This window comes from Amblyomma maculatum, chromosome 3 (assembly GCF_055883805.1).
Source record: "Amblyomma maculatum isolate TAMU_Amacu chromosome 3, ASM5588380v1, whole genome shotgun sequence".
NCBI lineage: Eukaryota > Metazoa > Arthropoda > Arachnida > Ixodida > Ixodidae > Amblyomma > Amblyomma maculatum.
Window position 1 is genome coordinate 170,564,329 of NC_139346.1, and position 17,531 is coordinate 170,581,859.

General features: G+C 46.7%; 1 protein-coding gene across 1 annotated transcript; it reads left to right on the forward strand.

The window, feature by feature from the left end:
- The first annotated feature begins 335 nt into the window (after window positions 1-335).
- Window positions 336-17,496, forward strand: LOC146196882 (glutathione S-transferase Mu 1-like). The gene is made up of 3 exons (XM_084598591.1): window positions 336-572; window positions 15,224-15,497; window positions 16,645-17,496. Exons 2-3 carry the CDS (start codon window positions 15,232-15,234, stop codon window positions 17,039-17,041), a joined length of 663 nt encoding a protein of 220 aa, XP_084454717.1. The 5' UTR covers window positions 336-572; window positions 15,224-15,231; the 3' UTR covers window positions 17,042-17,496.
- The last annotated feature ends 35 nt before the right edge of the window (window positions 17,497-17,531 follow it).

The window sequence follows — 17,531 nt, forward strand, 5'->3', positions numbered from 1 at the left end:
TCCTAAACAAGTATAGATTAGGCGGAGGCCCCGTCTCCTCGTTTTGGTTTTTTCTCAACATATCTGTTGCTCGAAGTTCCGTTGGTTTCGTATATGAAGCAGGTCAGAATAAGTGGGCCCCACCTCCTACCCTCGCCTCGCCGGCAAGGCCTTGAGCTGCAGCCTCCTTAGCCTCCAACCTAATCCAGTGCTGTGTACCTATCGAGAAAACGGACAAGTTCGTGCGCACGTACTAGGGAGGCAAACGCGGTACAACTCGTATGTGCTCCTCGTCGGCGTTCTCTCCCGCTTCACCAAGCCCTTTCCTCCTTACCGGCTCGGCTCAATAGAGCGGCCCTCTGTCCATTGTACAGACGCGCATCCGCCCAGGGACTCCACTCGACGTCGCCATAGTCGTCGACGACGCATCATCCTCCTCGCCGTGAATCACGTATCCCTGACACTGCGCAGACAAGACGCACAGCGCCTGAACAGTGTCGATACGCCCCGAGCAGACGAGCGCGGCTTTTGGGAGGTCGCTTGATTGGTCCGTTCCGAGGCGTCAGCAGCAAGCGAATCGCCAACTTCTGCCAGTAAGTGCTCATCTGTCACTGTTGAGGGCTCCTTAGTATGCACTGACAACGGTATCTGTCGCGTGCACGCTGTGGGACGGTGTTGGCTTTTTATTTTGTAACCGATATGCTCTCATGCTCCGGTTTCTATGGGGGAGCACGATGATTTTGGGTATCTTGAGAGCATATAGTTCCATGAAAGAAGTCATGTGGGCGACGACTCGGTGTAACTCGGCGTTCGGCTTACGATCATCACTGCGTCCGTCCCTATTAGTACTGCTGTTTTCCTTTTCGCTGTCGTGTGCTAGCTCTTTCAAGCAAGGTCGTTTCTTCTGCTTAACGTTCTTTCCATCTGTCGTGCAGAAACCACTATCGAAGGTAAGGGACTCGTGAAAGCTGAGAAGATACGCAGCGTCGACCTTCGTGCCCATTACGTGTACCCAACGATCGCTTCGAGCCGGCAAAATACATTTCTGGCGCTGTCTGTGGCATTCTTTGATTTGTCCGGCGCTGAAAGCGAGATCTCATTGTTCATATGAATGTGGCAGGGGTCCTCATTCGGATGCGAGTTACATAGACAGTCAACATAGAAGGAATTATGAGAATCCTGTAAAAGAAAAAGGAATATAGCTCCCTGAGTTCTCTTCTTAATACAGGCTTTAAAAGCCACTATGCATGGCAGCACTAGCCACCGTAGCAGCACCGATTGCACTACGACACCGCCCACTCCCATCCCTACTTCAACCATATGACTCCAGAGAGCGCATTCGCGACTGCGTCCGCTCACCAACCCACACGGTCCTCGGGTGAGGGACTGAGAAAATTATTGATTTGTTGAAAGTGCTTGACTTTGTATCATAGTGTATATATCTCTATATTTTTATTTTTACCTACCCTGTTCTTTCTCCCTGTCGCTCACCTCTTTGATTTTCTCTACCGCTTCCTCACTATCCGTTTATTTTCGCCGCCCCAGTTCAGGTGCTTCAGATATCATATAGCAGATACCGGGGCTGGCAAAAATCGTTTCCTTCCTTTTTGATATATAATAATCAATACCCGCATACTATTACTTGACAGTCTTGTTCCTTGACATTTCCTATGACCTTGAGATGATTCAATAATAACCATGACACCCTCAAGAAACCTCATGACCTTGACTGTGTTCCACTACAATCATATGTCCTTTGATAGTATTCCATGACAGGCGTTTAGGTCCTTGAAAGTATTCCTTGGCAGAACTCCTGATCTTGACAGTATTCCAAGACTGCGATATAGCGCGACATTATCCGTTGAGAGCTGCCAGGGGCCCGGCAGTATACCTTGACACTATTTCCTTATAAACATATGGTCTTACGTAGTATTACTTGACAGTCCACAGTCATAATGACCTCAAGAGCCTATTCTTATCGGCCAACATATCAACGCGAGAGTATTTGGTTACTACAGATGACGCCGTTTGTTCCAAAGCATTTCTATGCAGTTATAACAATGAAAAAAAGGAACATCACTCGCGCGTGCCGTCTCGAGCAACTTCGCTGTTTCGGGCGGAGCCGGTTCGCATTCATGCGTGGAACACTGCGTGAGATGACGCCACGTAACGCAAGGCGACGGGATTGAATTCGATCTGCGGATCACGAGATCTGCGAGTGCCCAGGTAGAGGAGAATGCAAAGGTTCTTCCTTTAGCGCGCGCAGTATAGCGTGACGCTGTTGCAACGGTGGCTCGGCGCAGAAACGACGCAGTTGCGACGCGGCCATGGGTTTCACCTGGCATTCGGTAAAGCCTAGTTGTAACTTAAAATAGAAAAACACATCGATGAGAATATTTGGCGCAGCTGCGGGCCTTTTAAACCCGACTTTCCGTACACACTAACACAGAAGGCTCTGTTGTCTGAAAACGCTGGCGGAAGGACACAACCAGAGAAAAATGAAACATTTGCGCAGTACCAGAGAGTGGATCACCATCAAGGGGAGAGAGACGTACGGCCGCGACGCTGCCGCCATTTTCAATGGCGACTGATGAATTGCACACGATGAATGATGAATTGGATCATAAAGCCTCGATAAAGTGTGCTGCCAGTTGCTCTTAAAGTGTGTCAGTTGCTCTTCAGACAGCAGCGTGGGCGTGCAGATTCCATAGATGCCAGCGCGACAGGGCTAGGAGTACGGTCTGTTTTATTGGTGCGAGAACACTACTCCGGAGGGTCACAAGCTTGAAAAATCGTCTAAAGCCTGTGCCGTCGATCTGATGGGCTAAGTTGTATCGTGAGGTCACAGTCACGTAGCCTCGCGTGGGTAATTCAAACTGTAATTTCGGAATAGCGGCTCCAACGCGCGACTCTGCGACGAGTCAAGGTCGACAGCCAAGAGAGAGGTGAGGGAGCCTAAGACTGACCATGACTTGCTTTTACACACACACACACACACACACACACACACACACACACACACACACACACACACACACACACACACACACACACACACACACACACACACACACACACACACACACACACACACACACACACACACACACACACACACACACACACACACACACACACACACACACACACACACACACACACACACACACACACACACACACACACACACACACACACACACACACACACACACACACACACACACACACACACACACACACACACACACACACACACACACACACGCGCGCGCGCGCGCGCGCGCGCGCAAAACTATCGGAGCGGATTCGAAATTATAGGTACACGGGTTCGGTAGGCGAGTCTTGACCACTGAACCGCTGCGGATGGTGCTTTTGCTTGTTATAACAAGGTTTCTTAGGTTTAAACCTCCAACATTTGACGCGGCGGCTCCCAGATGGCGCCGAAAGTAGGGTTACACTAGAGTTACTCTAGGCTAGCCTTATAGAAAACTGTAGTTGCACCCTTGGCCTCTGCGATAAAGCACGCCGCTGCACCGGAGCTGATCGCGGAACCATTTTTTAACCACCGCATTTGACGCGTCAGCTCCTAGATGGCTCCCCATGTACAGCTGGAACTGTAACACCCCATGTTCATAGACACAGAAAGTTCGAAATGAAAACCATGTACCCAGTTTCTAACCCGACTGGTTTGGATCCGCTCCGATGTGGTTGTTGTTTTTGTTTTTGTTTTTTGCTTTTTTTGGTGTGAAAACACTAAAAGTCGTGGTCATTAATAGGCTCCACTGACACGTCCAGAGCTCCGCTCTGGTCTAAACTGGTCTCTATGTTGGACGAAATAAAGTTTGTTTCTCTCCCTCTTGTGCCACTCCGCTTTCACACGGTATTAGAATTCTAGCCGAAATTTTCTGCACTCTTTTGTGCGAGGACACCTAGTGGAGAGAAAGTACGTGCTTCTAGACAAACACATACAGTAACGAATTCTTGCAGTTTTTCTCTTGAAGTTGCAAATAATCATAGTCATAGCGATATGGAAGAGCTGGAGAGACATTGCTTATCAGCCGAAAGTTCTAAAAAGAAAACATACATAAACGAAGAAATGCGTAGATTTAACGCTTTTTATTTCACATGCTGCAAACAACTCCAAGAAAGCTTTGCGCGCGCCGCAAGTGCAACGAGTGCGACCATGCGTAGAAAGTTTGTAATGAATGAAATAAAGAACTATATGAGCAAACAGTAGAACCGGAAATTCTGATCGTTATCAAATACACTGACAAGTGAGGTCGTCGTTGGACGGCTGTGAAAACAATGGAAGGTCTGCACAACACCTTCGCTCTGTGTACACGTGTGCGCGCGTGAAATCTGCTATTTCCTACATTGCATATTTTTTTTGGCTGAGTCCATAATTCAACAGCTATTTTTATTGCTCTTTGTCAGGGTTGCCTGCTTTCCCCTTTGTTGTTGTCAACTTATTTCTGTCTCAGTCTAATATCCATCTTTTCATCACACAGACATTGGTCTAACCCTTTCAAGCAACCTGTACCGCATATCGTTTTGTTTTTACTTGTTGTGGCATGTAGACCGACAACCGGTGTTGCCCTGTTCAAGCCACAATGTTAACTCCTTGCCCATGGAGAGCTGGACTTCTTGCCCGTGCTCCTTGCCCATGGGGAGATTAACTCCTTGCCCGTGCTCCTTGCTCATGGGGAGCTGAACTCCTTGCCCGTGCTCCTTGCCCATGGGGAGATTAACTCCTTGCCCGTGCTCCTTGCCCATGGGGAGCTGAACTCCTTGCCCGTGCTCCTTGCCCGTGCTCCTTGCTCATGGGGGATTAACTCCTTGCCCGTGCTCCTTGCCCATGGGGAGCTGAACTCCTTGCCCGTACTCCTTGCCCATGGGGAGCTTAACTCCTTGCCCGTGCTCCTTGCCCATGGGGAGCTGAACTCCTTGCCCGTGCTCCTTGCCCATGGGGAGATTAACTCCTTGCCCGTGCTCCTTGCCCATGGGGAGCTGAACTCCTTGCCCGTGCTCCTTGCCCATGGGGAGATTAACTCCTTGCCCGTGCTCCTTGCCCATGGGGAGCTGAACTCCTTGCCCGTGCTCCTTGCCCATGGGGAGATTAACTCCTTGCCCGTGATCCTTGCCCATGGCTCCCCGAACACGGCTTTCCGCTTCCGCTGCTGTCAGTCGTGGTCGCTGTTCACTCGAAGCACCGTTTATCTGTGCCGGTGCGAAAAGCCTAACCCGTGAAAGCGATCAACACTCGCTGTGTTCAAGGTAACGGGAAAGAATGTGGCCCCGGCTACGGTACGCAAACACGGTATGGAAAAGCGCTAGCGGATCTACTCTTCTATGTACTCCTGTCAGCGCGTGGTCGACGCTTCTGTTTATCTCGCGCTGTGCATCCGGCACTCAAAATGAGCGCCCACAATGTTTACCGAGCGCATTGAAGCGTGTTGAGTGCCTATAGAAGTGCGTTTATTCAATGATAATATATCTCTACGCGCCTAAGTTGAGAGAGTGGTTTGGAGGCATGTCACTGGAGGTGATCTCAGTGAATAATGGTCACCTGGGGTTCTTTAAAACCTACCGCTGTCTAGGTATAAACTAGCTCTTTTTGCATTTGGCTTTCATGGATATATGGAAATCAGTAGTCGGAATAGAACCCACGACCTCGATTCGGCGCATGAGCCGAGCTTCGATTATTGACATCGATCACACCCGGTAGCGGTGCTGACGCATTTGTTTTGAGAACCATGCTTCCACCTGGAAGAAATCATAGAGCTGTCGGGCTGTGCCCGCTGGTCTCTGCGACGAAATATGTTTGATTTTCCATTCAATACTCGGTACATATGTCCCAGATAGCCTATATTGCAACATCATGTGTCTCGTGGTGTTCCTCAGGGAGGGATTTTAAGTCCAACCCTCTTCAGCATATCTCTTCTTGGTTTGGACAGTTCCTTGCCACCTACTGTTGAAATCTCCCTCTAAGCAGATGGCATCTGCATATGGTGCTCCGGAAGAAATGGGCGCTTTGTGCATACTCGACTACAAAAAAGCAATAGGGGCATTGCATTATTCCTAAACAAGCGAGGTCTTGTTATATCTCCTGAAAAGTGCGCAGCAATTTCATTTTCACGACGTGATCTCTCCCGTTACTTACTGAAAGTTGCTAGCACTCCTATACCGTATGTCAGCCACCAAACATTTCTAGGTGTGACCTTTGATAAGTCGCTTTCATAGTCACCACACGTTCAACAACTTAAGAGCAAACTCTCCTCATACGTATCTATATTCCGTATGCTCTCAACGGCCAGAAGAGGCTGCTCTACCGATTCCTTAATACGACTTTATGGAGCACTTTGTGAAGGCTTCCTGCGTTATAGCCTCCCTGTTCTTCAAGGCCTCTCGCAGGCAAGCATAAAACTACTTGAAGCCATACAGGCTAAAGCTTTGAGAGTGTCTTCCAAAGAACACCTCAACAGCGGGTACTCTGGCGGAGAGCAGACGTCTATCTGTAACCGTGCTGATACCCGAGGAGCTGCTTCGTGCCCAGCTGCGCTTTGCACGCGAACCTACCCACCCATTTTCAGAGAAAAGTATGACAGCACTCTCCTATCTACTGCCTAAGTAATATCAACGCGCAGTACGTCATCTTTCCCACCATGGAGGTTTGCTTCATGGAAAATTTCTGGCATCAAAAGAAAAGCCCACACTCTAGGACCCGCACTTAAATACTTCGCTCTTTAGCACATCTGTGCACGCTACAGCCAACATTATCACATTTATACTGATGGCTCTGTTACAGCTATTTCTTCATCCATCGGCGTGTGGATACCATCAATGCACATCACAGTCTCGACAACACTCAGTCACCGCATTTCAGCTGTGGCTACTGAGTTAATAGCTCTGAGAAAAGCTACTACATATATTCTACAACAACCCCCTGCAGCATGGGTTATCTTCAGTGATTTTCTTCAGTACAATTGCTTAAATCATCAAGAATTCAGGAAGAGCTCGTCATTGACAAAAATAAGCTGTACACTGATGTCTATGACCTGGGTCACAGCATTGTGCTACAGTGGTTACCTGCTCACTGCGGCATCGCGGGCAATGACTACGCCGACTCCGCTGAAAAAGTACTACCAAAAGATACCTCAAGGACAATTTCAATTCCATTCTAACGAAGAAATGCAGCAAGCTAGACTTGTAGTAACTGAATCATGGCGATTGCAGTGCTCTCTGTGGTGCAACCCGAACCATCAATACCGACCTCTACACCGAATATGTCCCACTTGCGTCTTTCGAATTCCTCACAATTTGAACAGGTGCCATCCTAACTGTCTACACCGAATCCGCTTGAATGTGTCATACACAAACTACGTTTTGCATAAAATAGGGATAGCGAGCAGCCCTCTGTCCTCTACATGTGATATGTGTGAAAATTTCAAACATTTGGTAACCTCCTGTCAACGGTTTACTGCACATCGCAAGACACTGCGTAATAATTTAAGCTTACCTAAAGACACCATCTTGCGCCTTGAACACGTCCTGTGTCCTTGGTGCGATGGATCGTTGGTTGCGCGAGCTACAAAGGCTTTATTAACTTTTCTCAAATACACAGGGTTGATCGGGACCTTTTAAAACTCATCTGCGTCTGATTATGTGCGTGTGAAAGTGTGCGACACCGATTCTCTTTTTTTTTTTCTAATTTATTTCCGCCTACCCTCAGACACTTTGTCACCCTTATCCCTCAACCTTCATCAGGAGTAGCATGATAGGCTCAACACCAGGCAGACATCTCCTGTTGCCATTAAAATATATATCTCTCTCTATTTCTCTCTGCTTCCACCTGTTAACGCATATAGTTAGCTGTTGTTTAATTTAAACAAACCTCCCTGAAATCATTTCCTCACTTCGCAAACCATCGATCCAGGCATAGTTGGGATAGTGACCTAAAATAAGTGCCTTAGTAGCCTTCTTCTGAATAGCTTTGGTGAAAACAAGATGGCTGGCGCTGTGCGTGCAATTGCGGAGAACTTAAAACTGATAAGGGTGTAAAGGACGAAGAATGCCTTGCATTCTATAGTGGTTAACACTTGTTGCACTTGTACTCGTTGATCAAAACATTAATGAGGTGCGACAGCCTTTGAACAAACCGTTGCATCGCTTTGTTTATTTTTTCCATCTTTTTCCGGCATACGTAGCAGGCTTCGTACAGTCAAGCTGGCTCTCGAGCTGTGCACCGCTTGTCGGAGCTTCGACGAAGACTAAGCTAACTCTATGCGGGGGTGGTTGGAGCGGAAGCGCCGTGCGCTGCAGTGTGTTTGCAGATGTGGTGAGAAGTTTTCGGGGCACTGCAACGTTGGCAAGCGCTATAGCGGTAGTGGTTAGAGGTATGCACGGGCCGAAATTCTGCGTCCAAGCTCGAACCCGACCTGGTCCGGCACTAAAACAGCCTTAGCCGGGACTGGCCCTGTGCTCAGACTTAAGGCCCGAGCCCGGCCCGGCCCGACCTCCGGATCATGAATCCAGCAGCGCTGAAGTTTTGCTGTTCTAACTTGCAACTGGGATGAATAATACGTTCCTATCAAGAAGAACAAATTTTGTGAACATAGCTTTCTTGCTTTTCTAAAAGCGCACAGGCTTATGAGCAAAAGATTAATTCTAAGGCCGAGTACTCGGTGACATAGTCTCTCTCAGTATGCCTTTCACGGTGCCGACAAGGACCGCCGCCATTACATTGTCTGGGTTGAGCGATCACGAAGAAAATTGAGCACGACGGATGCTGACTAAACGTGTTATCCGCCGCTTCCAGCGACGCTATGTCGAGGACAGAAGTAAGCCACAAAAGCGATGCGAGAGGCGACAGCATGGCGCTAATTTTGAGAAAATGCAGGAAAACAAATTTGTGCTTTCGAGACGCCTACCGCAGCATGGCTACTATATTCGTATTTTCGCAAAATGTACGTGTACTCGGCATCGGTGCGTCCGGCCCGTCCAAGTCCGCCTGAAACAAATATACCATGGCGCAGGCCCGGTCCAAGCCCGAGGCAAAGGGCTTCAGAGAGGCCTGATCGCGGGTACTGGCTTTCAGGCCGACCCGCGTCCGTGGACACCTCTAGTAGAAGGCTCTCCGTGTCGAAAAAGAACATTGAACATTGAGGGAAATACCCACATCAGCCCGTATTGCTACATCGCCAAGGAAGCCTATAAATGGTATGAATGGGTGCATAGATAGATAGGTAGATTTATTTCATTTCATTTCATTTTATTTCATTTTATTACCCTCAAGCGCATACGCATTACAGAGGGGAGTGGTACATCATATATGATAGAAAGCATAGAACACTAAATGAACAAAACATAACAAAGGCTAAACGAACAAGGGAATACAGAACAACGAAAACAATCTTACAATAAAGAAAGTTATACAAGCGGAATAAATTGAAAACAATCATAAGCGGTGAGAGAACAGCATTATACAGCGAAAAGAACAACAGCACTGGGAGCAAACAAGCATGAAAAACCAAAAACGGAAATAAGATAATAGTCAGGGGGGAAAAAGTGTCACGGATCAGCTTCAAAATATTGCATCAGTGATGAGTGAAATGAATCGTGATCTTGGATTAATGCGATATCGGGCGGAAGGCGATTCCACTCTACTGACGTACGAGGTAGAAAGGAATGAAAAAGGGCATTAGTATTGCAAGTTATGACATTTACTTTGTAAGCATGATCAACGCGGGAGGAGCGATACGATGGCTGCGAAATGAAAGTATGCCTCAATTCGTTATGATGATAAATTTTGTGAAAAAGGCTAAGACGTGAAATTTTCCTTCTAAGCTCGAGAGATGGCAAAGATAACGTTAGTTTCATTGAAGTTATGCTGCTAGTGCGACTGTAATTGGAAAAAATGAAACGCGCTGAATTATTTTGAACCATCTCAAGTGAGGATTTCAAGTTCGTGAAACCGGGATCCCAGATTGCAGAAGCATATTCAATCTTTGAACGTACCAATGCTTTGTACATAGTCATTTTAGTCGAAACAGGTGCCTTCGAAAAGTTACGGCGCAAATACCCAAGCATGCGGTTACTGTTGTTAATAATGTAATCAATATGTTGCTTCCAGCTGAGGTCATTAGTAATATGCACACCCAAATATTTGTACGAAGTTACAGTATCTAAAGGAGTGTTATTCAATGCATAGCAAGCAGGGGGGAAATTACTGCGCGACACTCGCATAGCTTTACATTTTTTAACATTTAGGTCCATACACCATGTGCTGCACCATTTAGTTATATTATTGAGGTCAGATTGTAAAGCAGAAACATCGGTGGGTTCAGCAATCTCGCGATAAATAACGCAGTCATCGGCAAATAAGTGAATAGGGGAAGTCACACAGTTAGGAAGGTCATTAATATAAACTAAAAAAAGAAGAGGGCCCAAAACGGACCCTTGTGGTACACCTGACGTAACAGGTGTTGACGGTGAATTATTGTTGTTAGCAAAGACATGCTGTGATCGACCGATGAGGAAAACTTCGACCCAGGTAAGAAGATGTCTGTCAATATTAAGACACTTGAGTTTAAGTAGTAAAAGATGATGGTTGATTTTGTCAAAGGCCTTAGAAAAATCCAAGAAGATACAATCAGCCAAGGAACGGTTGTCAATAAGGGTTAGCATGGAGTTTGTGAAACAAAGTAGCTGTGTCTCGCATGAGTATGATTTCCTGAAGCCATGTTGCGCTGGATTGAAAAAAAGGTTCGAGTCAAGAAAACTAGCTAGGTGTGAGCAAATGACATGTTCAAGAATTTTACATGGTATGCTAGTAAGAAATATGGGGCGATAATGAAGGGGAGATTGCTTGTTACCGGATTTGTGAAGTGGAATCACCTTCGCCTGCTTCCAATGTACAGGAATAGCGCCAGTATCTAAAGATTGTTGAAATATTTTTGCCAAAAGGACAGAGGAGTACATGTTTGTTTCTTTAAGGAATCTTGCATTTATATTGTCAACACCAGAGGAACATGAAGGTTTTAGTGTTTCAATTAGCTTTGCAATCCCGTCGGCATCTATTGATATTGGATGCATAATCGTATAGCCCGAAATCGAATGTGTAGGCAATTGAAGATTAGTTGCAGATGAAAAGTTCAGTGTGAACATATTGTTTAAAATCGATGCGCACTCCTTGCTAGGCACAGGTAAGTCGTTCTGGTCAAGTAAAGAAATCTCTGAGTTGCTCTGGGAGTTAGTTACGATGTTCCAAAATTTGCTAGGGTTATTAGTGAGCAAGGATGGTAGAGTGTATTTCAAAAAAGTAGATTTTGCAGAAGCGACAGCTTGAGAGTAGGTGTGAGATGCATTAGTGTATGCTTGCCAGCGTGACGCAGTCTGCTGCAGTTTTTCTGCCCGAAATAAGCGTTTTTTTCTGTTCGAAAGTCGATTTAAGTACGGATTATACCATGGCGAATGTCTATGTACTGTTAGTATTTTCTTGGGAATGTAAGCCTCAGTTAGATATGAAATTTTATTGACGAACAGGTCCCAGTTCTCTTGGACAGAACGATGTTCAAAACCACTAAGATAGTTGTCAAGGAAGAGCGAAAGTTCTCTATTTATCTCTTCAAAGTTTGCCTTTTTGTAATCAAATATAATCTTGCGTTTTTTCGTAGCTGAAGACGCGGTAAAGTTTAGGTCGAAATGAAGTAAAGAATGATCACTGAGTCCCGGCATGAAAATTATTGGGCCTATCATATCAAGGTTAGTGGTGAGGATCAGGTCAAGAATGTTAGCAGAACTGCCGATAACACGCGTTGGGCCATCAACAACCTGATCAAAATTGAAAAGGGAGCACATATCGAGAAAAGCTTGACAATTCGAAGAATATGGTGTGCAGGTAGGCGGTGTCGATGTCCAGTTTATTGATGGATAATTGAAATCGCCTAGAAGAAATACCGGGGATGCTGGATAACGAAGGACGACGGTGTTAACCGCGTCATGCAATTCATTCACGAATGTGATGTCTGCATTAGGTGGACGATAACAGACGCCAATGATGTGCACTCTGTTGTTTAAAATGACGCCGCACCAGACAGATTCTATGTTGCATGAAACATTAATTCTGAACGATGTTAGGTTAGTAGAAACTGCGAGCAGGGTTCCACCCCCTTGTCTTCCATCTCTGTCACAACGATAGACATTGAAAGGCTTGGTGCGAGTAAAAATTTCGCTGTCGCTTACACGAGCATTTAACCAAGTTTCAGTGAGCGCCACCAGGTCGGCATCGCACGAATTGATAGCTGCGCTGATATCATCTCTTTTGCCTAAAATGCTCCGGATATTAGTATAAAGGACTGATATAGGGCGCCGATAACCACTACCCCTGGCTAAGTGTTATGAAACATTACGCGTGGGACTTGAATTCGAAATGTCTCCCATCGCGCATGCGCGAGCAGCATTGGATGTAGAGGGTCGAGCGCGTGCAGATGAATCATCGGATGGGCTGCTACGAGAAGGAGAATGATAACGCAGCCGGGACAGCTCAATGACACTGTCTGTTCTAGGGTCATAAACATATTGCCTTTTATTTACAGTTAGTTTGTCGTAGCGAAGCCTAAAGGATGGTAAACCAGGCAAAGATTTTGCGAAAGCAGTTAACCTTTTGCGAGCGAGCCTAGTTGCTGCGCAGTAGTCTTCAGAAACTGAAATGTCATTTGTTTTCAGCTCATCACGATGTGACATCACTTCTTCTTTCGCTTTAAAGTGCGAAAATTTTATTATCACTGGTCGGCATTTTTCTTGAACAAAAGGGCCACCAAGGCGGTGGGCTCGTTCTATTTTGTCTGGTTTAAATTCTGACCCAAAACTGGATGAAAGCAAACTAATAACGTTTTTTTCTGTGTCATTCCACGTTTCATTGCTATCGGGGACGCCATAAAATATTAAATTATTTCTGCGAGATCTGTCTTCCAGATCATTGATGCGGGAAAGAAGCTCATTATTCTGTTGCGTCAAGTCATTAATGGTGTCGTTTGTTAACAGAAGTTCTCCTTCGAGACTACTAACAATGCTGACTTTTGTTTCAACAGAAGCGAGTCGAGTATCAATATTAGACAGCCGCTTTGTTAAACATTCCTGATTGGCTTTTACGTCATTAACAGCCTGCGTCAACATGGCTTGGGCCTCCGCTGACGCCTCACAGGCGGTTTTAATAAAGGACAACGCAGCCATGACTTCATTATGACGATGGGCGCACGACGTGCCGTCTTCATCAGCTACTTGGGTCTGCCGCTCTGTAGTTTGCTTGCGATTAGGCCCGGGGTTTAGCTCAACGTCACCCGAACATAGCAACAACATAACCAACACCTCCTTGCAGTCACAACACACGTCATAGAGCACTTGTGGGCACGGAAGCAGCAGTAAAAAACGATTTGATGTTTTCCTAGCATGTAGAGAACACGATTGACCAACCTGGATAACGTGAAGACGACGATCGTTAGCCATGTGCTCTATCGTGCTGCTTCCATGCCCACTGACGTGTCGCGGCTGGCTGTTGGCTTTTAAGGCAGGCGTGGATGATGTTCCTGTTGATGCGGCTGAACCGATGAACAAGGATTCCGATCCAACGAAGGCAGCGCCTGGGTTCGAAGAAAGGTCGCACACCTGAACACGGCATGGCTGCAGGCAGGTAGCGACGTACGGGTCCGGTGCACTTCTGGCCAGTCATGGTAGAAGCCAAGCCAAAACCTGGATAACGTGAAGACGACGATCGTTAGCCATGTGCTCTATCGTGCTGCTTCCATGCCCACTGACGTGTCGCGGCTGGCTGTTGGCTTTTAAGGCAGGCGTGGATGATGTTCCTGTTGATGCGGCTGAACCGATGAACAAGGATTCCGATCCAACGAAGGCAGCGCCTGGGTTCGAAGAAAGGTCGCACACCTGAACACGGCATGGCTGCAGGCAGGTAGCGACGTACGGGTCCGGTGCACTTCTGGCCAGGCATGGTAGAAGCCAAGCCAAAACCTGGATAACGTGAAGACGACGATCGTTAGCCATGTGCTCTATCGTGCTGCTTCCATGCCCACTCAACCATGCCCATTGAACGGAAAGGCAGTGAGGTTGGCCGGAATGACTAAAATCTGGCCTGCTACTCAGCACTGGGTAAGGGGAAAGGGAGAAGAAAGATGATCATGATGGGTGACGATGTGGAAGATGGCATATGAAAAAATACAGGCACGGCAGTTTGCACGCCACGGCAAACAGGCACGGCAGTCTGGTGGCGCATAAAAAACGGCAAACGGCAACTGTCTGGACACCCTTCCCCTTGTCTTGCCAAGCGCCCAACAGCAGTTTCTCCGACAGAGGTTTTCTGCTAGGTCGTGCGAGCGGCTAACACTGGATAAAAGAGTAGATTGCTGCAGTACGGAGCGTAAGGTCGAAATATTCTGTCACGTTTAAGTCGTACGTAGTTGCATGCATTAAAATGTTTATCTTAATATGAAAAACCGCTAGCCCGTACATCTAATCGCGGCCGTCATGCCGCGCACGGCGGCATTGGTGCGGCTTCTCACCACACTTTAGCTGCATTGACGTTTGTGATCACTGCTAGTGTGTGTTACTTGGGAAGTCGTCTACACGCCGAGCAATACGCATAACTGTGTCAACAGTGTCATAAGTATTCCATAGGGCTTGACAAGTGGCATTCTGTCGTGCATGCGTTACCCCATGAATCGTGTTCGACAATACTGATGACTTTAAAAGCTGTATCTTGCTTGCTATGCAGAGACGACTGTCATAAAAATGAAGAATGGAACGTGCCGCTCGAGCACTTTGGACAATAATGCATGCGATTATCACGTGTACATATACTGGTTTCAAAACATTAGGGGTGCGAATGTGCCGGAAAAGACTATTTCGGCATATCCACGCGAGTCTATCGCCCGAAATATATGACCTGACGATTGAATTGCGGTGCAGCAAGTAATCTATTTCAGAAAACCCGCATACCTAAAGCTTATGCTGCCGACAGCACTTGTGAATCGTTCCTTGAAAAGCGAGGGATAAAGATACCGCGTCTATTCTCTCCTATAAACCAATTATCATCGTGCGGTTCGAATTTTCATCAAAGAAATTGCTTTCTTTGTTCGCAATATAATTTTGTATTTGAAGAAGGAAGGCGCAAGAAGGAGGCTTTTTGTGTGGATGGGTCAGTATTGTGGCTATAAACCTTTTCATCGTCGCAGCATCCAGAATGACTCCTGTCGTCGGATACTGGGACCTGCGCGGCTTGGGGCAACCCATCCGCAACCTGCTCATCTACAAGGGCGTCGAGTTCGAGGACAAGCGGTACAAGTTCGGCCCGGCGCCGGACTTTAACCGAGAGGAGTGGCTCAAGGAGAAGTTCACGCTGGGAATAACGTTCCCTAACCTGCCGTACTACATAGACGGAGACGTGAAGCTGAGCCAGAGCTTGGCCATCATGCGCTATCTGGCTAAAAAGCATGACCTGGGCGCAAGGTAAGGAACAATGAGCGCGGCGCGAGACAGAGGTGTAGCAAAAATGGAGAGTTCCGCAATTGAGCCTCCTCGGGTAAAACATGTTTAAACTAATTTCTGGAGAAGCTCACTTGTAAAGTTACCCGTACGTCTTCATGACGCAGGAACATTCACGGCGCTAATAAATCGGCAATTTTCGTCACCGAAAAATACCCGACTGTGCTTTTATATATGCTGTGCTGACGTAAACATACCAGAAAAAATTATAGAAAAAGATTTAGTATCTATTGTTCCGTTCAAATAGAGTAAGTGCACGAGATTACCTTTTAAACACAATGAAAGTGGTCGTAACAACACTCACGGCATGACCACAATTTGCCTTTAATAAAAAAAGGAGCACTGAAATTACCAGCAAAAATCATATCGGCTGCTTGAATACGCTCTAATATATGGCTTTTATGCAGATGAAACTGCCGTCATTCTATTGGAAATGTGCCTTAGGAGAGCAAAAGCTCACATGTGAAATATCGGATCCTTGACTATTCTTGCAGTAGTCATTCGGCACGAGTAACTACATGCCAGCGTAGCTTATGATTTCAATAAAACAGTGCACTATGTGTCATGCATATGTTAGAAGCTGCATGGTTGGGATGCAATGAAGAAGCAGTATATAAGATGTCTGTTAAAAGGGGAGCCCGTGAACCTAGGAAGTTGAATATCGACAGTGATGTATACTCCTATCTGAGCGAAATCAACGTTGCGGCAAATCGTATTGGTGCAAGTGGTATTAGTACCGTAGCCTGAGTGCAATACTGCAGCAATATACCAAGGTAATAAGTGCTTGTGCAAGTTCTGTAAATCTCTTGTTCGGTGCAGGGATTCTAGTCGTAGAGGAGTGTCTGCTCCTTCAAATAATATGCACACTGTAATGGACAGACTAGGCCGAAGACGCAGAGAGAGAGAAAGAGCTAGCAAGGACACTTCCACTTTGTCCTTCTGTATTTTAGCCTGGCTTTCACGCTGAGCGCTCTGGTTACTGACATCCGAAAAACGCAAATACTGTTATAAAACAAATGCTTAAACGTCGAATAAAACACTCATGTCATTCACCGACTATGAATCGCTATGGTTTCGAAGAGCCCTCGAGTCATGTAAAAACATCCTGCAGGGACGAGGAGGAGGCGATGAAGCTGGACGTCATGGAGCAGCAAGCCAGGGACCTGGCCTGGTGGCTGATCATGACTTGCTACTCGTCCAACTTCGAAGAGCAGCGGCACGTCTACGAGAAGGCCATGGGAGACCAGCTCCGGATCTGGGACGATCACCTGCAGGGAAAGCTGTGGGTGTTCGGAGACCGCCTGACGTACGTCGACTTCCTGCTCTACGAGGCGCTCGATTGGAATTATGAGTTCAAGGCCGACGCCTTCGAGCCTTTTCCCGTGTTGCTGGCCTACATGCGCCGCTTCGAGGAACTGCCCAACCTGAAGGAGTACTTCGTTTCGGACAAGTACAGCAAATGGCCTATCATGGGACCGCAGGTGAAATGGGGACACACCAAGGAGTAGGATGCCCCATCCAGTGTCGGGAAATCCGGTGCGCCTGGAGTCACAAACCCGCCTGCGCAATACGTCCTAAGAAAGCATGCTGTAGAGGGGAAAGCACCGTGCGTTTTATGTTAAGCAATAAAATAGTATATATAAATTTAAAATCATCAGGCTGGATGTATGTTATGCGCGTACTCGTATGAAACGTCAGTTCAGTAAGCCTGACACTATAGTTTGATAACGTTTAATTGACCTTCGTGCGCTGAGCAAAAACGTCAGCTTAAAGTTCATCTCCAGATATTGTATGTAGGCGCAGGCGGGATGCGGAGCTTCCTTCTGGTCACTTGTTGCACGTGAAGCGATATCATTTAGCTTAGGTTATATCGGCACCCCTCCAGTATGTTTCTTCATGCCCTGTACTTTGTGTACTGATAATATGTATCGCTTGTTTCTGGAATTAAATTTCTCTCTCTCAATTTGCCTCGATTATTACTTACCCGAAGACGTGACA